The 27,318-nt window shown below is 41.1% G+C and overlaps 1 protein-coding gene across 1 annotated transcript in view; it reads left to right on the top strand.

The window, feature by feature from the left end:
• Window positions 1–27,318, top strand: part of LOC126386754 (guanine nucleotide-binding protein G(i) subunit alpha-2-like) — a 75,427-nt gene that overhangs the window by 32,047 nt on the left and 16,062 nt on the right. Inside the window, exons 2-3 of the mRNA XM_050039315.1 lie at window positions 18,081–18,123; window positions 26,382–26,523. Of these exons, the coding sequence (XP_049895272.1) occupies window positions 18,081–18,123; window positions 26,382–26,523 (185 nt within the window). The remainder of the gene's footprint in view (window positions 1–18,080; window positions 18,124–26,381; window positions 26,524–27,318) is intronic.

Genomic DNA, 27,318 nt, shown 5'->3' with positions numbered 1-27,318 from the left:
CAGTTGCAGCAGTTGTAGAACAGAGAGAATTCATGAGGCTGTAAAGTATACAGGAGGTTGGGCAGACATTGTAAAGCAGTATAGCACTTGAGTCATACTAAACGGCATGATCGGGAACATGTATGAAGAGGAAACAGGTTTACAGTTACAGCACAGTGTCTTAAAAGTGTCTTCCTACAGGGGTTCAAAGCACAGGGTTACGCCCCTAGAGTTTTTTAATGGCCTTAAAAAACTGCCAATTAAGAGTATAGAAAACACTGTGCTGCTAAAGAACAACTTGGATCAGCTATTTACAATATTAGCTCTGTGTTAATGCAAATAAATTGTCAAGGAAGTCCTGTGACTGGAAGCCTGGCTGAAACTGTGGCGCGTGAATCTTTGAAATCCATGCAAATGCACTTTAGTTTAAAAGTTTAACAGCACTTTACAGAGTTTGTTTCTGAACTAACTTTTCCGTCAACCCAAGATTCAGAAGCAGGTGTGATAGATGGAGGGATAGCAGGTATCTGTTCGACATTTCAAACAGAGATAATCACAACCACATTAAAAGAGAATTGGTGGAAGAAAAGTACAACTGTCTATCAAGTGCTAGATTTAAATGATAGACAGAGCAGAGCGTCTCTAATGAATCTGCAGAGGAGTGAAACTGGTTGGAGACTTGTGTAGATACTGTCACCAACAATCCTCCCTGCTGTTTCGTCCCATCTTTCATGGTGTCATGCAGCGTCTTGATAGCGGACAGCTGACAGGTAATGGCCCACTGACTAGTGAGGACAATTCAAGGTTGTTCTTTTGGGTATAAATTGTGATTTGCTCCACATAGGACACCCTCCCTCTGTGGGTGGTGAGCAGGAAAGATCCTTGAGGCTAACATCAGTGACAATATGTCCTGACATGAATGTTTGGTTCCAGTGTGCACAGATCAGGCCATCTCTCCGGCCTCAAGCAGGGTGGTGTCATCTGCAAACTTGAGTAGATGACACCACCATTTGAGAATTTTTCAGACCTGAACAAGAGATTTTTTTTATCTGAAGTCTGCCAATAAAGTAAGAAGAATCAGGCCTTCCTAATTAATTTCTCTTTGACAAATGTTGTTGAATTAATACAGTATGTTGTTTCTCTCTGGTGCCTGCATAGTGAGTCTCGTTTTTAGCTGAATGGATAGCTTTTTAGGTGCATCAGTGGCTGTATATTGCCTCTGTTAACACCCACACTTCTTTCAATATTAAACTCTCGATTCAGAAATAAACTTCTGTGATGCTGTGATACGGTATCTCAAGGTGCTCACAGACATTTCCTCCACTGATAGGGACAGGAGGCAGCTGCTCATTGGTACGCTCAGGGCTGTTTGCCAGTGAGAGATATTGAGTTTGTCAAGATTAAATATCTGGATGACATGACCAGATCTTTCAGAGTCAATATAATGTCTTACATGTTGGTCAGCCTTTACAGTGTTACTGTAATGTATCATAAATTTGTATAATATGTTGCAATTGTATGTCATAATTTTTTGCACCAGTAACATTGCGCCTACTAAGCTGAGCAGTCAAAACCTCAGAATATCAGCAGCACACTACAGAAGAGCTTCCATTATGATTTAAGATAGAGGCACCAGCTCTTCATAACTTTTCTTTTCCTCCATTAAATTCAAAATGAGATGTGTGTGAAAGTTGAGACTGTCCACACTGTCATGAAGTGACAAGTCAACTTGAATTCTTTCATTCAGTGAAAGGTGTCAGCAAAGCATGTTTCAGTTGGTATGCTCTGAGAAAAATGTGTGAACCGTTGAAAAACCTCCCATGTCTCCCCTCCTCTTTTCATTTCCTGTGCTTTTTTATTTTTTGTAGAGGTTGCCATAGTTACACAAAGATATAATAAACTTCCTGTCTGTTTGCCGTGGTTAATTGCAGCCTCTTTTGCCACTTTTTTTTTTCTTCCTCTCTACAATCTCTTGCACACTTCAGATTTGTTGATTTCACACCATGCACCATTACACATAGATAATTATAACGTACACAGTTCATTTTTTGCATGATGAGCAAAACAGATATTTGTGGATCTGTCAAGCATGTTATATTATGCGCTTCCAGTTTGATAACTTTACCTTTCAACACTTTACAAAAGCAGGAAAGAAGCACAGTGAGAGCTTTATAACTGTACTGGCATCATCCAGCTAGTCGCATCATGCGGCACAATAGATGAGGAATACCACCTTCATTTTTAAACAAATCTATAAGTCTTCCTCTTTCTAACCAGCTGTTAAAGTAATAAATTACAACACACATAGCCTACTTTTACAAAATACACTAAAGGTGTTGGCGCAGTAGCTCTAATATGAAAGTAAAACCTGTGATTTTCTCATGATTCACAAGTTAAACCCCAAAAAACCTTCACTTCCCTTCTCTAAAAATGTACTTAGGCCATATCTCTCTTCTTCAATGCTAATGCCAATGTCAGTCCAGTTTTAAACATCAGATTACTTTGCAGAAAAATACATTTGTTCAAACTTTTTACAGATTAGATAGTTTTATAAAAAAATCACTTGCTGAGTGCCACAAAGTACACAGAACAGATGGCATATTAAGTATAAAGAGAATGGTAATTGCAAAACTTTAAAACACTTTTATAATTGCTTAACTTATGATTTAGCTTTTAAGTTAATCTTGAAAGCAAAAGCCAGTTTTTGAAAGTCAAAATTGGATTCACAGTGTCTCATTTAACTGTGAGTTTAAATGCTGAGTGATGATGTTTGCTCTGGCCATGTCAGGTGCATTGGTCTGGTTGGGCCTTTCATGTCTGCAGGCTTCAAGGCAATGGTTGCCTCTGATTTTTCGAGCTGTGAGAAGGCCAGTCGTCTCAGGCAGCCTTGGTCGCCTCGTCTGCTCTTTGATCGATGGCCTTTCAGTCCGACCTAATTATCCTAGACCAGACTGGGAGGCTGGTGGTGACTTTGTGGACTGCCGTATCCACACAAAGGTGCATAAACCTTAAAGTTCTGGTTACATGTGTTACTCGCATCCACCGCAGAGGCTTCACATTAGTCTCAGAAGGTTTACTGCTGAATCCATCTGTCAAATTCAGTATTCTCATAAGGAGTCTGGTCACTCTGCCCATCTCAGCAAGTTTAAACTGTTGTCTCACGTCCTCCTTTCTATGATCATTTATACTGTGTGTCAGTATAGCCAGACTGTTCAGTTGATGATAAATGATACATGTTTCATAATTCCCAATAAGCTCATAATTGCCACTCGCTTGTTTTTGTTTTTTTTTATCGTGATTACATTATGTTGACCCCAGGAAAAGTGGCTACTGTTGTTGTTACAGGGATCAAAATATGCAAACAAACAAGTCATGTAACAAATAGACAGTTGAATTAATCACCATATTGTACTTATGAAATGTCAAACAGGATGTTAGTGTTGTGTGGTCGACTATAGTTGCACACTAGGAACACTAAGACACTAAGAAAGCAAAGCAGGACAAAACGGGAAGTTGTCTCTTGACATTACTGCTGCACAGCACCTGACTGTCTGTCAGGAGGCATATGTCATCATTTTGAAGAAGTTTCCCATTCCTCACTACAGCATAAATTTGGCACTGTCAGATTAAAAAAAAGAAGAGTTTTTGAGAAAACTGAAAAGGTATGGACATTAGATGGCCAAAACAGAGAGACATTGTTGTGTTTTCAAGTTTAGTCTGTCAGTGTGTGTGTATCTATGAGAGAGCGAGAATGTGTGTTTCTGTGTGTGCTCCCTGTTTGCCATGCAGCATGTGTAAGACATGCATTATAGGTGCACCATAGCAAAGCAACACCTCTTGAATTTCAGTTCGAAAGATGCTAGAAACAGCATGTTTGCCAGTTTTTTTTACCTACCTTAATTGACCTATCAGAGCAGCTGTACTCTGAATAACCTCCACTTTTTCACCTTTTTATTAGGAGGATATTCAGGAATCTTATGATTTTACTGTTGCTTGACTGTCTGGTTTTTGTTACTGAGCATGTTTTTGTCCAAATATTTACACCATGCCTCTTCCACATCTCATTGCTTATATTTTGATGCACCAATCCATAATTCATTGAACCTTTTTCCCCCATCCTTCTGTCTGTGTGCCTGTACATGGGATTGTGAGTGTGTTTCTGTCTGAGTACAAAGATTAGTGCAGAAGGGGGGCTGGTAATGGATGCATGTATAATGCATCAGCAGTACATTTCCAGTGGCCCGTGGCCCATGATGCAGCAGATGCCTCCAGTGAGCTCGGGACCACCACACTCCTTGTCCCTGTTTGCCTTTATTTTTGCCAGTTGAGTTTCTGCAGTTTCCCTACTGTAATGCGCCTCTGTGAAGGATCAGTAGAACAAATCCATGCTATAAGTGTTTTCATCTACTGTATTGTACACTAGCGCTCCTCCCCATGGTTCAGCCTCCTCATTGGGAGGCTGCAGCTGTTGTGACTGCCAGAGAGACGCTAAGCTCCAGGCTTTGTTTCGGCGCTTGAAGTGAGACAGAGGCTCAAATAATGATTGTGTGGAGTGGCTCCTCCTGGAAGTGTAGTGTGAATGTGGAGTAGATTTTCTGGATGACACCACACGTTGCAGTATGAGGCAAGACACTGTGGTCCGGTGATCTGCCTTAATAATATGTTCCATAGTTTTCTGTCTTATTGCATCAAAATCCTAGACATAATAGCTAACTTATGCAAAATAGCGGGCTGCCATACAGTGCTACAAGCAGATCTTTATATGCTGTTATATACTGTGAACTCAGGTCTGTGTTTCTCAAAGTGGTGCTAAGGGAGTGGGAAACTGGATCATTGTAGGGGGCCAAGAGCTGTGTGAGGAGCCTGAAATATGCCAGCTATTAAAGGTATTTGTCAGAGCTGTCGTTCAGCTGTTTGGGGGCTAAATTGGTAGTGTGTCATCTGTTGACACACTTGGTGATGGGGGAGCTTTCACTTAGGGATTACTGTGAGGTATTTAAATTGTTTTTGCCAAATACAAAAAGTAAGCAAATTTTAGTCAATGCACCGTGACACTGATGTTAATTCTCCCAGAGTAGTATATTCCAATATATCAATATTATATTGATATTGTGATACGAGACTAGATATCGCTTTATATTTTGTATATTGAAATATCAAAAGTACTGGTTTTAAAGGCTACATTGCAGTAAAGTGATGTAATTTTCTGAGCTTAACCACACACCAACTTCCTCTGATAGATGTAGCTGTTCTCGTATTTGCCTTTACCCACTTAGTCATTATGTCCGCATTACTGATTATGTATCAAACATCTCATTGTGTAAATATTTGTGAAAGCACCAACCGCACGATATGGTTGCAATGTTCATGCTGAGGTTTTTGGTCAAAAAGATTGTGATCTCGATTTTCTCCATAATGCCCAGCTCTATCCCAGAGCAACCTTTTAAGCTGCTTCTCTCAGTGTACATTAAATAAATGTAGTGTGACTCAAATTTAACACATTTTCCTTGTATACCACAAATGATACAGATGCACACCTAAAAGATTAACACCCAGTTATGTCTTATACAATTAGATATAGATATGTAAAGCACAGGACACGCACAGAGAAACTAAGGAAGGAAATGATCCAGAACCCGCAGCCTGTATGACATAAAAAGCACAGGAAGTCATGTCACATTGTTTAGTAGCAAGCAAAGGTGTCTGTGTGCTGTGAACAAAGCGGCATGCCTCCATTTCCTTTAAGAAGTGTTTGAATGTTGCATATTTTCTGTTCATAACAGCAGATTGAACATCTGTATGGTATGAGGATTTAAAGAAGTCTCTGACCCCAGTTTAAGGCCATGGTGCTGCTTTAGATGAAGGATAATATGCCTGTGGTCGGCACATGTATTTGTGTTTGTGCCTGTGTGTTTGTGTATGCAGAGGGATTGTCTTTCAGTACACCCGAGGCTGTCCCAGGTCTGTGTCTCGACCAAGGGCAGTAGCACAGTGTCAGAGGTCATGTCACACAATCCTAATGCAGACCTCACCAGATGCCTGCAAGATGTAAGCTCTGATTAAATTAAATGGAAGCAGGCGTCAAAGCGGAGCGAGGATGCTGGCACAAAGACGCACATGCATCATGGCTTCCAACAGATGTCTGGTGTCAGATTTGGACGGATGTGTGTTTTTACAGGCCTTTTATTTTCACATTCATTGTTCTAAAAATGTGAAGTTTTCTCGGATGATTGATTTTACTGTTCTATTACTGATATAAATAAAAGCTACACACAGTTATCAGTTGCCTACGGCTGTGTTAGGAAAGTGTATGGAGGGAGCAAATTAAATAAAAAAGTGTGTGTGTGTGTGTGTGTGTGTGTTTGTGTGTGTGTGTGTGTGTGTGTGTCTCTCTCTTTGCAATTAGATTTTAGTTTCCATTGATACCAAATGCTTAAATAAATGAACATCTTGTTCAAATGAGCAGCTGAGTTTGTCCTGCAGCACAGCTGGGTAATTCCATCGGCTATGAAGTTATACAGTCATTTTGGGAGATTTTAAAAATATCTACCACAGCAGGTTAATCATCATAGGAAAACATGTTAGTAGTAGTGTTTGTAAAGGTCATTATTTTTTGGGAAATAGGCTTATTTATTTGCTTTGTAGTAACGCCATGGGCCATGGCCGAGGAGGCCTGCTCCAGATGTTACGGCACATTACAGAATGCTCACTGGGCTGCAGACTTTCAGCACCCCTCTGCTCGACACTCCTTCATCCCTGCAAACAGTTCGAAAATCGCCATCAATTATGAATTCCTTCCATCTGGTGGGCTGTGATTACTGCTCCTGGCACTGTAGCGGTCCTGATAGCCGCTCCTGCTCACAGCTCTGTTAAATGGTTTCACTACTAGCATTCAGAGCTGATGAAATGAGGCAGGAGAGACACTTGGGCCAAAGCCAAAAAAGAAATGAGAGCAGGAGAGCCCTCACCTATTTTTATTTTCCCTCATCATCAGCAAATTTAAAGACCGTGATCAGGTCATTTGTAATAAATATCAGCTGACTCAGATTGTTGCCCAGTTGATTGGAGCTTCCCTCTTATGTAGTGTGTCTGAATTCGATTTTTATACACTCGTATACTCCTCGGTGTGGTGGATTTCAAGGTTGTTTCAATCCTCTGCAGTTATGGCCAGGGACCAGGCAGTTAATTTGGCACCCTCACAGTGGGACCTCACTCTAGTAGTGTCCCATCAGGGTCTCTAAAGGCCGTCTCTGTCTTTCTCTCCACCCCCTCTCCTCTCTTCACCTTTTCACTCTCCTCAGTTGATCCTCTCTGCTGTCTGCTGCGATTAATGGTTTGCTGTCCCTCTCAACTCAGTCTCTCATCCACATCGTTGTTTTTCTTAACCCCCACTGACATTGTCTTACCTCTTGTTTTTCCACCTCCAAAGACCACTTCACCTTCATGTAGCTCTTCTGACTTTTACCACTGTCTCCGCAGTCCTCAGTCTCCCCTCCCTGTAGACTGGAAGCAGGTGGTTTTGATATATTACCTGCTCTACATCCCTTTTTCCATCTATCCAATTAGTGAAACATATAATTTCCTAATTACTTTAACAGATCTGCTTGTGTGTGTGTGCGCGTTTGTGTGTGCGTGGGTGTGTGCATGCGTGTGCCTGCATGCTGCAAAACAGTTGCCAGCGTAGTTGAGAATCAGAGATCAGTGAAAAGCAAGACATGGAGGTACCTCAGAGGGTAAAAACTAACCCTGGATATTTTTTTCTGTGTAAAACACATAAAGCACATTTCTCCTCTTCCTCTTTGGCCCATCAAAACTGCTGACACCTGACGCTACCTTATTGAAGATCTTGACGTCACAATCTTATCTTGCTAAAGGACGTCATGTGGGATTTTTGCCATTACGGCTGAGCAAATGAGAAAATTGGCTTTTCTTTATCTTTGACTATAAAAACAAGTTGGACATTCAGAAGTTTCTCATTTAATGAGGGTCCTGATCGGCTGTTTGATCAACTGTCAAGGTCTTTAAAGGTGAGGCAGCGCCTGCAGAGGAGTGGAAGTGTAGAGATTACTAACAGGGACCTGTCAGTCTATCATACAGCCAGCTGCTGTTTCCTTCTGTGTGTTTTGCTCACCATATCCCTCAATGAGAGCAAGGAGACAGGCTCTGTTTACACCAGGTATTAACATGGGACTTGGGTGATCTGATTATGTGTGGATAGCTCTAAGTCTGTATGTTCATGCGTCTCAAATAACACTTGTGATCAGATCCCACTTTTCTGCTCTATATGCAAATAAACACATACATCTTTTCCGTTTGCAAAGACCAAATGCATTGTTGTTTTTAACCAGCAGGAAAGAGCAATGCACTTCCTGTGTCTAGTCTGCCAGAAGTTAAAAGAGGAAGATGACATGGCTGCACAGACATATTCTGGATGCTAATGCAATCACCGCTGGCTTTCAGACAGTACAGACAAACAGAGGCCTCAGGAGGGGTGATAAGAAGAAAAGGGATGGGATGGGGGTTGTGGTGGTCCGTTGGTGCACAAATAGATATGTACTTCCACCAACGCGAGGGACATTAGCTGAGTAGGCAGTCCTTCATTATGGTCCAGGACACATTAGCGTGCATCCTGCTGAAAGAAGGTGGCCGCCCAGACCAACTTCAAATGTGGTTTTAGGAATTGGACACATTGGGTGCATTCACACCTGTACACAGCACTGTCCACTTGATATCCGATCACCCAAGGTGCATGATAATACCAGGAGTACATCATACCTCTCCTACACTTTCAAGGTTGACAGAATCATCAGTTCCAATGAGCACCATATCAGCTGAACTTTTTTCAGACACATTTCAACATGATACTCTCACCCCCCCTCTTTCATCTGCATTTCCTGTCTCAGCAGCCCCTTACGTTTCAGTCTTTTATTGACGGAAGGAGGATGTCTGCTCAGCATCCTTCAAGAAAGACACAGTGTATTACTAGGAATTTGTGTCTAACATCTACCTCTTTTATGGCCTGTCCTATTGATTTTTAAAACACTTCTCACTGAATTGAGTTCAGATCTGTTTGAGTTTTTGTTTATCAGTATAACCCTATCACTGACTAATAAAAAGGCTGTTTTTCTTTCTGACTCCCTCCCCTCTACTCTTGATTTTCTGATACGCATTGGTCAATTTTTACACCCTCTAATTGCTCTGGAGGCGTGTTGTCCGTGTGGTCCTCTTGTGACTAATAACCTCTGCAGGAGAACTACCACAAAGCGCTTTAAGCTCCATCGATTATTTACTGCATGTTTATGGTCCCAGAATCAAATGCATTACTCATGAGTTGTCCTTTACTTTTCACGCCTTGAGTTGGATATGTTAATGATTAATCGATTCTAACCATGACCGGGGGGGGGTTTCCATAAACAGTAAAATATGTTGCAACTTAACATGTTGAAGCTCCGAGTTATCCCAGGCTGACCTTTGCAGCTCTTCATCTAACCACATAATTATGGCTGCTTTTCAATGAGGAAAATTGTGCATTTTGTGTTTCAGAAGCTTTTAATGATTAATAGATTATCAAGGACTGTGGCTACTGAATTGTCATCAAATGCATGTTCCTCCACCTTCTTAAGTTTCTTTATTCTTACCTCACATTTACTCCATATACATAGAGGAAGTAGATTTGGTCTTGTTGCCTCTCATCCCTCTCTTCTTTGGCAGCAGTTGTCAGTGTGCTGTCCAGGCTTGCTCTTTGCCCGAGGCCTGGTAGCCATCTGTTGAAGGAGACCGAATCTCTCCGTCCCTGTCTTTAAAACAGACAGATATGCCCGTCTGTGTATGTGTGTGTGTGGTTTTTTTTTTTTTTTTTTTTTTTGCGTTCTCGAGTCTACATGCGTTTGTGCAAGCTGCTTCCATTTCCGCCTTGATTGGATCTGAGAATAGGAAGTGGCACATGTGTCTCTCGGAGGGCCTCTGGTCTCGAGTCTGGATTGGCACATTTCTCAACACATAGCTGAGAAGAACAGGCGGCATCGGGCCGCCTCACGGCTGGTGTGTAGGCGGCCGAGGACAGTGGGAGGAAGAGTTTGAGAAATGATGGAAATTGAAATTAATTAGATTATGGAAAAAAAGAGAGAGTGAGGCCGTGGGGAGATGGAGAAGTGATAAAGGCGATTTTGTTGCTTCAGAGATATCTGTGTGTGTCACAGAGTTCAGTGTAGTGAGGCTGAGTTGTCTCACTGGATCCTGCTGCAGGCACGAGTTGCCAACTCGGCGCTTTTTATTGTTGTTTTTTTCCTCTTTAACCGTGTCCCCTTCTTTTCTACCTCTGTTTCCTTGAATTCCCATTGCGTCCTTTATCACTTTAGTTGCTCGTCTTTGCTCTAACACTAGCTGCCTCATCACATTTCCCCTGGATGCTTAGTGTACTGTATATTATTGGGAAGATTGTGGGAATTCAAGCATCCTATTGTGCTATTTGTTTAGGCCTCAGTGTGTCTCGGGGTGCTGAGAGTGAGAAAAGAGACTGAGAGGTCTCAAGTCAGTGAGAAGCAGTGTCTAACAATGGGACAAGTATTTGTCAGCATATGAAGGAAGCAGGAAAAATCATTCAAGTGAGCTAAACAGCATTCGGTCTCAGTTTCTCTAAGTGCATATTGATTTGAAGCCTCATGACTTCCAATGTTTGCCTCTGATGTCTTCAGAGTTGAGCTTTAAAGGTATTTGGTATTCATGGGTCAGCCTGTCACCGAGGGGTCAGGTATTGATTTATTTAACAGATCTGCTGTGAAGTGTGGACAGGAAGGACCAGAGGGCCATCGCGTTATAGATTTGGTGGCTGGACGAGCCTGACTTAAAATAAAATATCCTTGTGCTCCTTTCTAATGTTTTATTCAGTCTCCTCTTTGTTTGTTACTTTACTTTCTCCACATTCACAGTGGCAGCATTAGAATCAGTCAAACAGATTTTCTCATTAAAGCGTGCGGCATTCATTTTTCACACACCAGAGCTGATGCTTTATTAATTTTTCAGTAAGAGGGACCAAGTGTGGGCAAAAATACTCAGGTGCAAGACAAAAAATACATTACTGCGGGGCACAAAAGAGGTCTGCACACTGTTAGACTCCACTATATTTCGCTTTTACTCTTTTCAAGGCAGCGTTTCAGTCTGCAGGATCTTTCAGTGAATTGTCTGCATACCTGAAGGTTCAATACAAATGGCTACCAAAATTACCTCACAAATAACACAGAGGCAGCTAAACAGCTAAAAAGCATGTTTGAATAAGGTCTGTGTGAACATAATGGGGATATTAAACAACCCATTCCTTCGGAGTGTGGACACAACACCAATAAACACCTTGAGTATGCAGCTTTATGCAATGCAGGACTATTGCACTTCAAGGAAGACTGTCATTGTGAAACTTACAGTGTTCATTTGGATTATATTATGTTGTGCTAGTGTTTGGGTCATTATGGTCACACTTTTCAAGGCCACTGTAACTGCCATTAGGCTAAATTACGAAATACTTAGTATCAGCTAGGGAGACAGAAATCTAAATGGGAAGAAAAGGCTACTAAAAGAAAAATGCATCTTTGTACATTTTAGATTATACTGTATGTATGTGTCATAAAACGTTTTGAGTTTGAGTATTTCTTTCCCTTATCAAAACATCAGTTGTCACAAATTTTTATTATGGAGTGTTTGGGATTTCACTCTTTTACTAATCAATTAAATGCTCTAAAATGGAGCTTGTGTTAAATCTTAATTGCTGTTTGTCTGAGATCATTTCACAGTTGAACATATGTTCCTCTCATCAGTAGTGAGATTTAACTTCTTTCGTCACGTCCCCTCAAGCATTTTCTCTAGCTAGTGGCCATAAAACACTTTGCTGTGGCTGGTGGAGGCAGTTGTCATGCTGACTGAAAGGAGGCAGAGTGGTGTGAGGAACTTGTGCGAGCTATAGCGCTGATAGGAATGGTCTAAGCCTAAACATCAACAGCGGGCCTGTGTTCTCAGCTAGCAGGGGTTCACACTGCTGCCTTTGTGTCCTGCTCCGAGTCCCACCAGGATGGGTCACACTTGCTCCAAACACATGCACATTTATTCACACACAGAGTAAAAGCCTTAATACCACGGGAGGCGGAGGAGGAGACTGTTAACATTTTAAACTTGATGAGGCTGTGGCTGCAGGGGTTCTGATGCAACACACAGGCACAGCAGGAAGATAAAGAAATAAGTTGATTATTTTTAATCTGTTGATCCTCAGTCTTGACACGGAATAGTGGGAAGTACCCTTCGTTCTCTCCTCCTTTTATGTCCAGACTTGTCAGTTTCATCATGCTTCACTGAATAACGAAACTCTAGAGAGGGTGCAAGCATGCCAGGATTTCTCACAGAAGAGCTGGCTGGCACACTTCTTCCTCTCATCGGGTTTCATCACTGGTCAAATGTGGGAGTCGATAAAGGCTTTGTCAGTTCTTCTCTCAGATCCTATTTCTGCAAAAGAAAAACTGAAATTCCTTATTAGGACGCAAGTTTCACAGTTTAACAAAGAAATTTGTGTAAATCTGAATTGATGGCCCCGTTCCCCAGCCCTCTGCAAATGTTCAGGTTTATTTTGCTCCATGTTAGCGACCTCCAATTTGCCAAGAAAACTGCTCAGTTTGGAGAATATGACATCGAAAGACTTATCAATCACCATGGCTTATATGTCTGACAAACCCAGATAAAAAAAACAGGACGACTTCAGTTAGGTTCTATACTGTGACGATGTGGACGATGGCAGGTGGCAGTGCTGTGTGCCATTTTATTATGGGGGTTGACAAAGTACGGTGTGCCATTGACTCAGTACCGTTTAGCGCTGCATTTCAGAGTGCTACCAATTTGAATGTGGTGAGATTCTGGGGTTTTGTGTTGTAGCTGTCTTGCCATATCGTATTTTCGGTTGGCTTTGCTGACAGACAGCTGGCTAGCTGCAATAATAGAGGGGAAACACAGAGACCACTACCCACCTTCAAGTCTCCCTTGGTAAGCCATGGCTTATTTGCACTATGCACCACTTGGGTCATGTGGGAGCTAGCTTGTGGTGCTGCTCATTCAGTGGTTACCGCTGTTAACGCCTTCCTGGTGGTGGGATGGCGTTGCTGGGCAAATATGGTGACCACCCTCCAGTCTCCCCCAAGAAGCCCCAGTGAGAAAGCGGCTTTTAGCATTGTCGACTATGACTATGTGTATGAATGTGCAACCAGTGCCTCTAGCTAGCTCCCACCAGACTTTAACCTATAAATGCCATGCAAAACCGTTAAAAAATATTCTCTGCAGTTAACCGAATAGCGCTTAACCTTTGACCTCCCTGTTCCCTACTAAGACAAATGTAGCTCTACTTAGCTCAAAAGCTGCTGATACAGTATGACTCAAAACAAGTCATTTGTCTGTGTTAGCGAGGTGAAGTTCAGCAAGCAGTGTGGCACTGACACACCAGCTGCTGTCCATGGCTATAATGTTCACACACATTTGGTTTACTGCTGAACTGGCTGCCAGAGTTCTCAACTTCTAGCTTGTCGCCTACGGGTATGCTGGATAATTATACGTAAGCCTCAAAACCACCAGTCTGCACAGTGGGAGCTGGCAGATTTCCCTTGGTGTAATGATGATAATTGTATTTAATTCCCACATGGCCCTGAGCAGCTACCTGTTCCTTTCCAAACAAAGATAGATACCCAGTTACAGGTACTCATTTGAGTCCTAATGAGATACTCACTTTGCCAGTGTTTTCTATAAATCAAAACAGGTGGAGGTGTCTTAATCAGCTCCCTAAATTAATGAAACCACCAGGTACCCCGAGGCCACAACATACTTTGTTTTTGATATCTTACCTGACCCAAAGGGATCAATATATTCTTTCCTTTGTTGCAATTAGCAGAGGTTCACCTCAGGCTGCAGCCACCTGGGGCTTGATTAAAACTGTTCACATTTTTGTTTCTACGTGCCGATGTAATCTGCGTAGGGATTGCATCAAAAAGGGTACATACTCTTTTACCGTGACTGTCATCTGACCTGATTGTGTCTCTGTTAATGACACCCCCCACCTGTGAATACAGTCCATCCATCATGGGTCAGGTCCAGGCTCTGTCCCACAGCAGCTGGACCCATGTTAATCCCGTGGGCTCCTTGGCACAGGTCCCCCTGGCACTCATCTCTGTGTAGGTTCTGCTTTTCTGCCAGTCACATTGTAACCCATCAGTAATCAGGCAATTTCCTGAGTCCTGCTGAGAGATTTACAAACTCCCTGCTGCTTTCTCCTAGTACTACATATTTTCATGCTAATACCCCCTCCTTTCCCTACACACATGCAGACAGATGATATGTAAGCATGAACACACACTCACATTTTTCCTCTTTATTTTATTAGTGAGGGTGAAGAAATTGTGACAGACACACAGAAGCTAATCTCATTCAAATGAAATTGGAGCCTACACTGGCAGTCCTCTTTTTTTTTCCCCCCTCTGCCTTTTTTCCTCCTCATTTTCTACCATGAGTCAAAGACGACCACAACTGTCGTACATGTTGCCCAGTTGCTAGGCAGTGGACAGTATTTATTTTCCTGCAAACTCAACTTTTCTTCATTCCCTGCTCTGCACAAGCAGTCCATTTCCTCTGTGTCTTCGTCGAAATTGTTTAGTTGAATTCATTAGTGTGTCTTTCATTTCATCTTCATGCAAGCTCGGTTTGTTTTTAGAAGGGATGGGCTAAAGGTCAGCTTGGTAACATTTTAGTTTCGATGAAGTTTATGCTTAGTTTTTAAGTGTTTATTTTATCGTGCTCAGTTTATGCTTTAAAAAAAAATAAAGCTAAGTCTATGACTTGGTTTGTTCTACTCTGGCACTGTGTGAGATCTGATGATGACTAAGGCCACCAGTTATAGCTAGCAGCTTACTGTGGAGAGAAGCTCTTCTTGTTCAGTGCTGAGTCATACATTTTTTTTCCAAACAATCTTTGGAAAGTACCAGTATCAATAGGGCATGTGGAAATGGTGTGTGTGTGTGCAGTCCTGAGCCTCCATGGTCCAAAGAGAGCCATGGTGATAATGCAGCATTAGCCACAGATCAGGCAAAGTGTGTTGTGTAATAGCGACAGGATCAGTGGTATCAGTCCGGCTGTCATCAGGCCCTAAATTTCAGCCACAGCTTTCCCCCACAGAACCATCAGCAACATACACCATTTACCCCAATCTTGAGCGCGATTGCCACTCGTATCACATCAGTGACCATGGCAAAATCATCCTTATGATTCCTCAGCAGTCCTAGATGTCCTTCTAAATGTGTGTTTCATTCACTTAAGGTTTTATTAGTAGAAACGAAGTGTGTCCAATCCTGTAGGAATTCTGCAAACCGTCTTATTAAAGTACAAGTGCTTGTACAGTTGCTGGCAGCCTTTTACTGCCAGCTGGGAAATATGCAATATTAAAGCGAACAGTGCAGTGCAGGACATCACTTGCCTGCATATATGTATGTACATTGTAGTTGCTGAAGTACTCATAATAAGTATTACTGCAGCAGTGCATTGTTCATCTATTTTGGGGAGTACATAAAACCACATCTTGTACACTAATCTTGGCTACATTTTTAGAGTGTGGTCCTCTCACATCAAAGTTAACAGACTAGAGGAACAGACTATATTTTGCAATCAAATCATTTCAACACCAGACAGATTCCACAAACACAGGCTTGAAAACTGAGAATACACAAAATCAGCCAGGAGGTTAAGTGTATTTGTATTACACAGTGAAGAGAGCTGTTACCTATTTGTTAACCAAAGCAGCAGTGGCACCACTGTATGTGCCAAATTTCACCGCTCATTTCTAACTGGTAGCAGCTTCAGGTTCACTGGACAAACTCCAAAGGGCATGTTTACTACTTTCAGGAGAACATGTGCTTGTTGTGTGTGTGTGTGTGTGTGTGTGTGTGTGTGTGGAAAGAAATGCCTGCTAGCTTGGCCCTGGTCAGTCAGATTCATAAACTCACAGGTCTAGAAAGTATGCTCTGGCAGTTTGGCTCCAGACTCGCATATCTGTGGCTGAGCCACAGAGGCTCCAGGGACAAACTCTGTCATGTCTGACTGTCTTACTGTGTTGGTCTCCTCCAGAAAATTATAAATTATTAGTTTTCTTTATTGGTGCTTAAACCTAAGAGGTTGTTCTAATAAATACAGTTATACAGAGTGAGAGTGAGGAGCTTTAGAAGAAGATTTCCTTTTGGCTGTAAACCAGTATTGTGGTTTTAACCAGCTTAAAGGTCCAGTATGTGAGATTTAGAGTGGCATCTAGTGGTGAGGATTGCAGATTGCAACCAGCTGAAACGTCCTTCAGCGTTCATTGTTCAGGGGCTTTTTAGTGGGAGCTAAATTCACCACAGATGTCTCTTCCTCTTCAAAATAAATGGACCTGATGATTTAAACTGGCAAAACATCATAGAAAGCAGTTTTCCATTAAAACAATCAGTGTTTTTTGTGACGCTGCTCATTGCAGAGGGGCTGCTAACTAAGATGGCTGACATGAAAACTAAAGCTAGTGTTTGGTTTGTTTGTTCTGGGCTACTGTAGAAACATGGCAGACTCTATAGACAAGGACCTGCTCCCTATGTAGATATAAATGGCTCATTCTAAGCTAATGAATACACAACATTACTTATTTTAAAGTAAATATAAACTAAGAAAACATACTTATTATATTATATTCCATTACTGACAATATATCTTCCTAAATCCCACACAGTGGACAAAGCTTGTAATGGGCACATATGATTTATTCACAGCTAAGTATTCCATCTGCGCTCTGACACAATTACTGGATTTATATGGAAGTCACACTGCGCATTTCCATTGAATCAGCCTGCATCTTAGTTATTTCCCATTTTCTGCAGCAGGGAATCTGTTTACAGTTTTCAATTTAAGGTATGCAGCGAGCCAGAGAGAGCATTTCTTTCCTCACTTTTCCTCCTGCTTAACAATATGGCCCACAGACTGTACAGCAGATGGATGAATGCTTCATCACAGTGTGATTTTCAAATTGCTTGGTGGAGAGAGAGGGGACCTCAGAACCATGAGGTGGATGTAAATTTGAAAATGTCACCATGTGTTTGTGGGTTTTAAAAGAAAACCATGACCATGGATGCCCACACCCTTTTGGTTTTGTTACATTTTTGGTTACGTTTTGTCAGCCTGTGTACAAAGCCAGGGATGTGATGACACATTGTTTGTCAAAATCTGTCGGATATTTGTTAAAACTGTCTTTATTTTAAGGCAAACTGCAGATTCTGCTCCATTAGCCGGTCTGAGCTCATATACCACTAAGGAGTAGGAGCTGACAGCTGTCCGTGGAAGCTATCTTGGCCCAGAGGCTTCGCTGTGCATGTGCGTGCTGCATGCTGCGTAGTAGTGTATTTTGAGGGTCATCCCAGAGAGACTTCACCCCGGGCGAGTACGAACGGAGAGTGCACTGACAGGCACCCCTGGGTGTGTGTGTGTATGTTAGTGTATGTGTGTGTGTGTGTGTGTGTGTGTGTGTGTGTGTGTGTGTGTGTGTGAGTGTGCGTGTGTGCGTGTGTGTGTGTTGTGTTAGATTCCTTGTGGCAGATGAGCTCTCGCTGGTCGCCTCAGGGTATTAGAATAAACATAGCAGTGGATAAGAAAAGCCCATATCCTGTCAGTGCGAGACATTTCCATTAAAATGTTAACCATGATAAAGTGGCTTGTCTCAAAATAAAAAGAGGGGACTATGATGGCAGGTGGTTTTTGTTCCTTTAGAGGTTGGGAGAGGTCGGGATGTTTCCACTGTGAAATTAAGACATCTCTGTATTACCATTTGAATTCAGACTACAGAAGTTAGAGCTCACTGAATCCCTGTAGGTATACAGTGAGAGAGAACAGGAGGCTAGTCTGGGATGAAAATGAGAACTGAGATGAGTTGCAGAGCTGAAGGCAAGACTGGGAGGTAAAGGGAGGGGAGCAAAGCAAGGGTCCAGATGTGAGACGGCCTCGCTGGCTGTCTGTTTACATTTCTCAGCTAACAGGAGTGTATTTTTAACCTCTGCCTGTTTTTGTTCTCTCTGCAGGTGCTGGAGAGTCGGGGAAGAGCACCATTGTGAAGCAGATGAAGTGAGTGACTACTCATTGTTTAGCTTTTCCTCCCATCATTTCTGACAAATTAATATATCGTTTAACAGCATAATTACATGTTTGGAATACATACATATATAGATGTTTTTCCAACATTTGTTTGAGGATCAGTATTAGGGGTGTAACAACACACTGATTTGTATTGAACTGTTCAGTATGAGGCTTTCAGGTCGGTAGACATCACAAGCCGAATGATACTTTGAACTATCCTATTACATTTGGAAAATGAAATATACAGCTTAAACTCTGTTTAATATAATATTTTTAGTGCCACTGCACTCAACAAGGCAGCCCACACGAGGGAACGGGCAACATGCCGTCTGCCCCTCCAACCCCAAAACCAAAAATATTCTGCTCCAGTGAGACACACTGGGAGGCACGATTCCCTAAGCTAGCTCTTTGCAAGATGGTTAGCAACACCATTATTAGACCAGAAATGGAAGATCCTCTGATAACCCACAGGTCTGGTGTTTGGAGCCACTTCGAAAGTGGTGGATACAAACACACGGAGCCAAAGAACAAGCCACTGCACAGCTAAACTCTCCTTAGCAGCTAACCCAGTAGCACAGGAACAGGCATGACCCCCTGCACGGCCACAGTTTCTCTTTAGCAGCCAAGCCAATACATACACACCCCGAACCAGGGAACAAGAGCCGTTGTGTGGCTATAGCCTCTCGTTCGGCAGCTAATAGCTGATGTTATCACAAAGCACACACCCACAGCAGTGAGCAGTAACTGCTGGCAGGCCAGGTGGTGGATTCAGCCAAAAAGACTGAAAGTTATGTTAATGACGGCTGTTTAATTTGTGTTTATATGACTGTGACATTTAACACAGATGTTTATTTATTAGACTGGAAAAAAACCAAGAGAGCTTGTAGGACGTCACAAACTCAAAGCTGACACAGTGGCCAATAGAACGATACTGAAAAATCCTGGACACAGAAATGATGAAACACAGTTAATTGGTCTAACTCTACAGTTTCATACTACACAGTTCCCAATCTTTTCATGTTTTCAGCAAGTATTTTCTAACATGTATAATGTGTTTGGAAAAAAATCACTGACTTTGCTTTACCCAGTTATTCCTGCTCTGTACAAAAAAACAAAAGCCCAAACTGTTAGTTTTCATACCTTTTAAAATTTTAAAAATCAAGGAAAATTTCTCTGGCATTTCTGCCCTTTTACTCTATCAAAAACATACCAAACTGTGATATCACTGTATCGTATTGAACCGGACCGTGAATTTGTTAACCGCTTTACCCCTAAGCAGTATGTACTGCCTGAATGTAAATTAAAGAATTTATAGCAGCACATTTACTTGTAGATATTAAAGCAAGTGTGCAGTACAAACATTGCCTCGCAACAAAATGTCTTTGGCTCAAATCTCAGCCCTGGTTCTTGAAATGTAGTGTTTGCACAACATAATACCATGTTCTTATAAATCACCTTTTCAATTCCGGCATTAAAAATAACCTGAATGAATGCTCAGAGTGTTAAAATTGCAAAAATATTAATACAATTTTCAGACCATATTTGTTTGTTTAAGGTTCAACTGGTGCTCTTTTACTTAAAGAGGACTTGGCCAAAGACTCAAATAATGAGGTGAACATATGTCAAAGTAATCCCTTTGAGCTAAAACCTCAGGCTCAGACCATTCTAAATATTCAGTTTTCAATATATATATGTATATATATATATATATATATATATATATATATATATACATAACATGTAAATGTTTTTTCTACTTTTAAGATAATATGATGTCAGCTTGTTACAGATTTCTTTATATGGGCATCTGCTCCAGTAGTACATGTGTCTACATGCTTACATTAGGTAAACATGTAATCATGGTTGCCAATTATTTATCCCTCTGATTTTGGGTCATGTGAAGATTTTGGATTAGAAGTTTTTATTGGTAAATTCACAATAGAAAGTGCCGCTATGGTCTGTTCCAATCATTCCCCCCACTGCAATGCCAAGAGAGCAGATACAAAGACCCAGAAACACATGTCAGGAAAAAAAAAATCAGGATTGTTAAATCCAAGCAAAGTTGTCAAGAATGGGCACAATCTTTTGGGTATTGGCATGTTGCATGTTTGTTCAAATCCAGAGTGACATCAGAGAGGAGATCTGAATGAAGCAGAATGCATTAGTCCAGAAGTGGGACTGAAAATGATCAATTTCCACACTTCATCTATAAAAGATACAACTAATTTTATATTAAAAATATATTTCTTTTGTTAATATTTTTTAAGCAGGTGCCAAAAAACATCGTCCAGTGTAGTTTTTCCTTCTCTGCCCTGGCAAAGGCAAAACTCACACACACACACACACACACACACACACACACACACACACACACACACACACACACACACATTCACACTCACAGACACACACACACACACAGGCAGGTGAGCTATATCTTCCTCTGCACTGCAGCTGATGTTGTGTATGGGATGTCCCCCCCTCAGATAAATGCAGTCTTCTAGCTCACTGACAGATGGTGAATAATGCACAGAGTTTGGCCCAGTTAGCTTGGCACTCCTTGGCTCAGAGCCAGCAGGCTTGAAATAGGCCATTAACAGGCACTGCACCATGAGCATTTATCACCAGCCCTATGGATGAGAGAAACAGTTGTTAAGCGATTGATCAAATCGATTGGCAAGTCCAGTCACTGCCGACTACACAGATCTTTTGACATGTGTGCTGCACTCTCCTGTGCTACACATGGACCACAACAGTTACCAGGGTCCATCTTGGTTACTGTCGGGTGTCATCTAATTCAGTGTAAATGCAATCCAGAATCAACCTGGCAGAGAAAGCCCACCAGTATCGCTGCACTACGTGTAATCTGACAAGGCTTCGATAAGCATTTGTTAAGGACAGACACCATTTTAGTCACGTTGCACAAAAGATGATTGATAGTGCTCCTCGCTGAAACAACAGCATGAACTTTTCCTTCCCCTTATCGGACTTGTCCACCTCTCACTGGACTGTCACTGTTTTTGCTCTAGATTAAAAAACTACAAAAACATGGAAGCTGTTTGTTAAACACTGTCAAATTTCATATTCAAGTATATAAGGACCGGACTCTAATACATTTCCTGCAAGAAATTGAATATGCATTTGCAAAATTATGGGCCATTTTATTGCATGTTTACAATGCCGGGCAGAAATGGTTACACAAGTGCACAACATTTGAGAGTTTGGAAAGGCAGTGAGTCATGCCACCATTTACCAGCATCTCTTGGTTTGCTGATTGTTCCTGCTTCCATGTAGGGTTTAACTGATTCTCAAAGGAGGTTTTTAAAACAAAAATCTTGTAGGGAAAACTGTAATAGCCTGGCAGCGTGCAGATTAAGTGAGCGACTTAAATCTTAACTTTTGCAGGATGTTTCGAGAGGCAGTGAGTCATGTCGTCATGTAAACCACGTCTCTCGGTTTGCTGATTGTTCCCGCTTCCAGCAGTAGGGTTTAACCGACTCTCAAAGGATGTTTTTAAAACAAAAATCGTGTAGGGAAAACTGTATAAGCCTCGCAACTTGAAGATAAAGCGAGCCACTTAAAACTTGCTGTGGGAGGTAAAATCAATAATTCTAGTTTGTCAGTAGAAGAAAGGGCTTAATATGTACAATCTGACATGAGCAGTGACAGCTGGCGATGTAACAATGTCAGTCTCAAAAGATATGAGAAAAGCTGTGAGCAAGGAGGAGTACAAACACTATTTCTGTTGTCTTCTGTGTAGCTTAGGCTCTGATTACTGTGCAGTGAAGCATAAATGGAACGGCTGGTTTCCTGTCTGCGAAAGTTCACCCCTGTCAGTCTCTCTGAATCCCTCCCTGCTTGTCCTTAAAACACGGGTTCAGAAAATGGTGCGAAATGCGCATTTCCACAGCTGATGCGTGTGAATTAAAGTTGGTGTTCCTGTTTAGCGTTGCTGCACTGACTGAGGCAATTTCAGAAATCTGTCGGAGGCACTGTTCTCTAAAATCCTCTCACGTGCACATTAGTGAGCACCTACACGCCTGATGCTTTCACTTTTGATACATCATTAACAAAAGTACACACCCCCCCCACATACATGTTCCTATGCGTACATGTGAAGCACAAAAAGAAGCTTCTCCAAAGGGTCTTACATTTCATCAGGTAGTCTTAAGTTTAAATTTCTTAAGTCCTAAAGGAGCAGTGTGTAAGATTTTAGGAGATTTATCAGTGAGGATCGCAGATTGCAACCAGTTGAAACTCCCCCGATGAGAATTCTTTCAGTGTTCAATGTTCAGGGAGGTTTTTACCAGGAGCCGAATTGTCAGCAGAGGTCTCTTCCTCTCCAAAACGAACGGACCTGGTGACTAAAAATGGTAAAAGCACAGCGAGCAGTTCACGTTAAAATCAGTATTTCACAGCGCTTGCAGTGTGTGCTCGCCTTTTTTTTTCTGGTAACTTAAGATCAACATGTTGAGGAGGTTTTTAGCGGTAGATGAATCGTTCACAGAGGTCTCTTCCTTTCCATAACAAACGGATCTGGTGATTTAAACCAATAAAAAACACTGACTTAAGCAGTTTCATGTAAAAAAAACAAAACAAAATCTGTGTTTGTTGCAGAGGGGCTTTTGGTTTGTCCATTCTGGGCTATTGTAGAAACATGGCGGTGCAACATGGCGATCACCATAGACAAGGACCCACTCCCTATGTAGATATAAATGGCTCATTCTAAGATAACAAAAACACAACGATTCTTAATTTCAGGTGATTATACTTTAAAGAAAACATTGTATTATATTTAATTTCTGCCAGTTTAACCCTCCCTTAATCCTACATACTGGACCTTTAATTGCCACAAACACTAATTTTATTTATCCATCTTTTAAGTCTTAATTCTTTTTGTCAAAGTGAGTCAAATCCCACATTTTTGATGTTCTGCTTTTTCAGAATGCCACTGAACCTAATACTTTATACCTGCACTTACCTTTTGGCAAAGAGTGGTTTAACCTAACTCACCTTACCTCTGCACTGGACCACATATTTACCCCTATACTTACCATCAATGCAAGAAAAAGTAAGAAGTTAGAAAAAGATGATTTGTCCACAAATCGGTCTTAAATTCAGTTGAAAATTATATTAAAATCTTTAAATTTAAGTGTTCGACACCTGTAGTAACCATAATACATGTTTAAATTTTTAACCTGTTTTAAGTCCACTCACTGAGGTCAATTAAAACCACTTACATAGATTTATTTCACATTTTGACTTGCAAGAAAAAGAAAAGCACAAGTGTCATTAATAGCATCAATGATTAATACACAACACCAGGGCTCTGGAACTGGTATGCTGTTATGACGTATAAAAATGGCTTTTGTGAAAAAGGTCTATCGAGCCCTTTAAGTGACACTGAAGTGAAAAGAGTGCAACACCCCTGTCTCCTCTTGGCTCATAGACGAGTGGGAGTGAATTCTTTCAGCTTCCTAAAAATAGAGAACAAACATAACTTAGTCAAATGTAACCCCTCAGTCCCACACTGGACTCAGACTTCTTGTATGAGCAACATTTTTCTCTGGCTGACTTTTTTTTAGTAATATGGACAAATAATAGATTTTAGAGATTGTGTGTGTGTGTGTGTGTGTGTGTGTGTGTGTGTGTGTGTGTGTGTGTGTGTGTGTGTGTGTGTGGGATTTTCCTATTCATAAGCCTGACAAAAGGCTATATTATATTTCTGTGAAAAGCACAGGAAACGGCGGTGCTAATGATGGCCTTTCTTTTAATCCAGTTTCAGAGTTCTTCAGAAGAATTCAGAAAAATTCCCTGCGGTCCACACTACACTTGCATGTTGTGACTAAGAAGGATAATTATGTTGACAAAAATGTTACAGTCACTGTATATGGGGTATTAATGATGGGAGTTCAGTGAAATCCAGCTTCATTGTATTCTACTATAAAATTTCCCCCTGGTTGACACCAGACTTTGAAGTTATTTTTAACACAGCAGTGATGAAATATTTAAATGAGGAAGAAGCAGCTCACGAAATCCATATAACCCTGTTATCATGGTCAAGTTCTCCGATGCAGTCAGAAGTATATTTTAAAAGTACAGGTTTCAGTGAAAATCTGATGGAAAGTTATTTGTTTAAGGTGTGCGCAGTGTCCTCACTGGACCAAGTTAAAGGCTCTTTTTTTTAATCATAACTCATGAATTGTGAGATGTAGAATCAAATTTTTACTTTTCTGTATCTTTGGTCCAGCACATCCAGTATGTATGTAGTCACACAGGCCACAACCATCAACCCATTGGTCGATGGAGGAAAACAAAATCTGCTCCTGATCTCTAGATTAACTAAATCAGCCGCAGTGCATTCTACCTGGTGGCGCTGTGTTTCCATCAAAACATTTTTTCTGAGACCAGTGTATTTTTAAAAAATCTTTGTAATGGGAGTTACACTATGCTACAAATGCCTGCAACGTGATGAAGTGCGGAGCATCTATTCTGTGCTGAGCGCTGCATGCTTGGCATTTTTTCCTGATTGCTGAGTTGAAAAAGGTTCAACTCTGGGTAAAACGCTGCGCTAGTCACTGATACTTTTTCCCCAATCGTCCAAATGTAGTGGAGCAGGGGCGGGTCAAATACCACAAAGACCAACTGACACCTCCTAAATTTACAAGTGCTGAACAACAACAACAACAATGAAAGTACAATAAATACTGCTGGCCACATAGACTTGCGAGTCTGTCCTCTTACCCTCCGTAGTTCAGCCTTTCCTTTGTCCAGAGCAGGAGCCAGGGAAAGTGCTCACCTTGTGTGGACATTTTTACTTGTGAGACGAGACCCAACCAAGTGTCTCAGCTGAAAAACACTACACCTCCAAAGCGATCTAGCACTCCCACCTGGGCATTTTCATAAGAACGGCTGGTATTTTCATCTGGGAACAAACACTTTTATGGATGCACAGCCTTTTAAAAGTAACACCAGTAATTGTCCAGCCAATGAGAATTTGGTTAGACAAGACAGACTAATCGACCAGAAGGTGTCCGCTGTACTAATCTTGTGTTATCTTAAGTGTATGGTCGTACTGTTTTACCGTGAATGGTTGCAAAATCACTCACACCCAGTGTTATACAGTTCATCCTTTTCCACAGCTCTACACTTGACAGTTTTTAGGAACTTGTGTGTTGCTGTATGCAGACCCCGATCCAATGCAAACTCTATTTTCTATTATTAGAATAAAACAAAAAGGATTATGCCTTGGGGAGGTATGAACTCTGTCAGTGCTTCCCACTGTAGTTATAGATGTTTTTACAATTAATCTCACAAGTATACAGTAAATGAGACTCTACATACAATCAGGTAAGTTAAATCTGCATTTAAACAAGGTGTTCCGGTTAAGAAAGCACAGTTTAACACTTTGTGTCCAGCTTGTCCTCATGTGCCAGCTGAACGTCAGATTACAATAAAGTAGCTATTTGAATCGTGCTTTCTAAAACAAAGTTAACAAAGTGCTTTACAATCAAGTCAATCAAATCTGATTGTATGAAATTATTACAAGTACTATTTGGACGAGGGGGAAACACTGTGGGCATTCAGTCCTCTTGGCTGTCCCTCTCAGTGTTTCACAGTGGGCTCACTTGCATTTTAATGAGGTCCCATTCAGCACATCACACAGCCAATGAGCTTCCTGGCTGTGTGACTCTGGTTTGTGGGCCGTGACAGGCCAGGGGAGATGGTTCTGTTTGGTTTCCAGCCCAGCAGCTTCTATCTCAGCCCCATGCTTTTTCAACCTCATGCCTCTTTCTCTCCGTCTCTTTCCACAGCTCCAAAAGCGAGTAAATATTTGTTCTGGTGTTCTATAGCTGAGAGGTACAAAAACGGCTGAATTTTCCCACTACCACAAAGCAGCAGTATTGTGATTTGTGATCTCGTACATGCAGGAAAAGGTCATCTTTGATGGATCTAATGACATATCTGTGAAATATATAATTTTACTTTTATTGTAACAAATAACATACAACATTTTCACAATGAGAAGGAATATTAAGTACAACCAGGGGCAAAAAAGTACCCCTTCACCTCTATATGATAAATTCAAGTACCCCTTCGACTGTTTTACACCACTGTATGTAATGTGTAATCATAAAATAACGTCATTATCATGTTCCATTGCTACCTTGTGATTTCAGCTTAAATTAAGAAGTATTCTTTTTTTTTTCTCATTCTCTTCCCCTCCCTCCGGTCTCTGTTTTCAGGATTATCCACGAGGATGGCTACTCAGAAGATGAGTGCAAGCAGTACAGAGCTGTTGTCTACAGCAACACAATCCAGTCCATTATGGCCATCATCAAAGCCATGGCCAACCTTAAGATCGACTACGAGGAACCTACCAGAGCGGTAGGTATCTGACACTGACGTTGACACTGAAATTAGTAACATTTTACACGTCACCACCCTCTGCGGCCGCGGGACAGAAGTGAAATGATGTTTGAAATACAGCAAAGATGGCAGTGTTGTTGTAGAAAGGAGACTGTGCATCTTCAACCAGTCAGTCTCTTTTTTGGATTCATTAAAAGTCTGTTAGTCTAATAAACAAATATTACCTTTAAACAAAATTTTATTTAGTCTCAGCCTTAGTTCTGTATCAAATGTCCTTGCTAGTTTTTATCATATTTAATCAATCTCATCCTGTTTTAGTCACGTTTGAGTTGACTACAAGTCTGGATGTTGTAGTCTTCAACTTTATCTATTTTAGTAGTTTTAGTCGATAAAAACTGTTGATAGTTTAGTCTTTTTTAGTCATTATTGAACATTTCAGTCAGTCTGGCCGAAACCAGTAATTTTGTCATTTTAGTCAAACTTATTTGACACAAGATTTCATCTCATCATTATCTGATGAAAAACACAGGTTGAATGATTAAACATGCAGCTTCGGAGAAAGTGTCTGGTCTAGTGATATGATGGTATCAATCTAAGAAATACTTCCACATAGTCAGTGTAGTCCGAATACAGCGCACGCAGCACAGGAAACGGAACTGCTGCATTGAGAAAAAAAATAAATATATAAAAATATATATTATTGTCTTTTTGTTGATGAAAATAAAGAGATTTTGGTCTCATCTTTTTCTTCAGCGACATTGCATGTTGCTATAGTCACAGTCAGTGTTTAATGACGTCGGTGCTGTCTCTAGA

This window comes from Epinephelus moara, chromosome 24 (assembly GCF_006386435.1).
Source record: "Epinephelus moara isolate mb chromosome 24, YSFRI_EMoa_1.0, whole genome shotgun sequence".
Lineage (NCBI taxonomy): Eukaryota > Metazoa > Chordata > Actinopteri > Perciformes > Serranidae > Epinephelus > Epinephelus moara.
The sequence above is the reverse complement of the archived record's forward strand: the minus strand, read 5'-3'. Positions and strand labels throughout refer to the sequence as shown.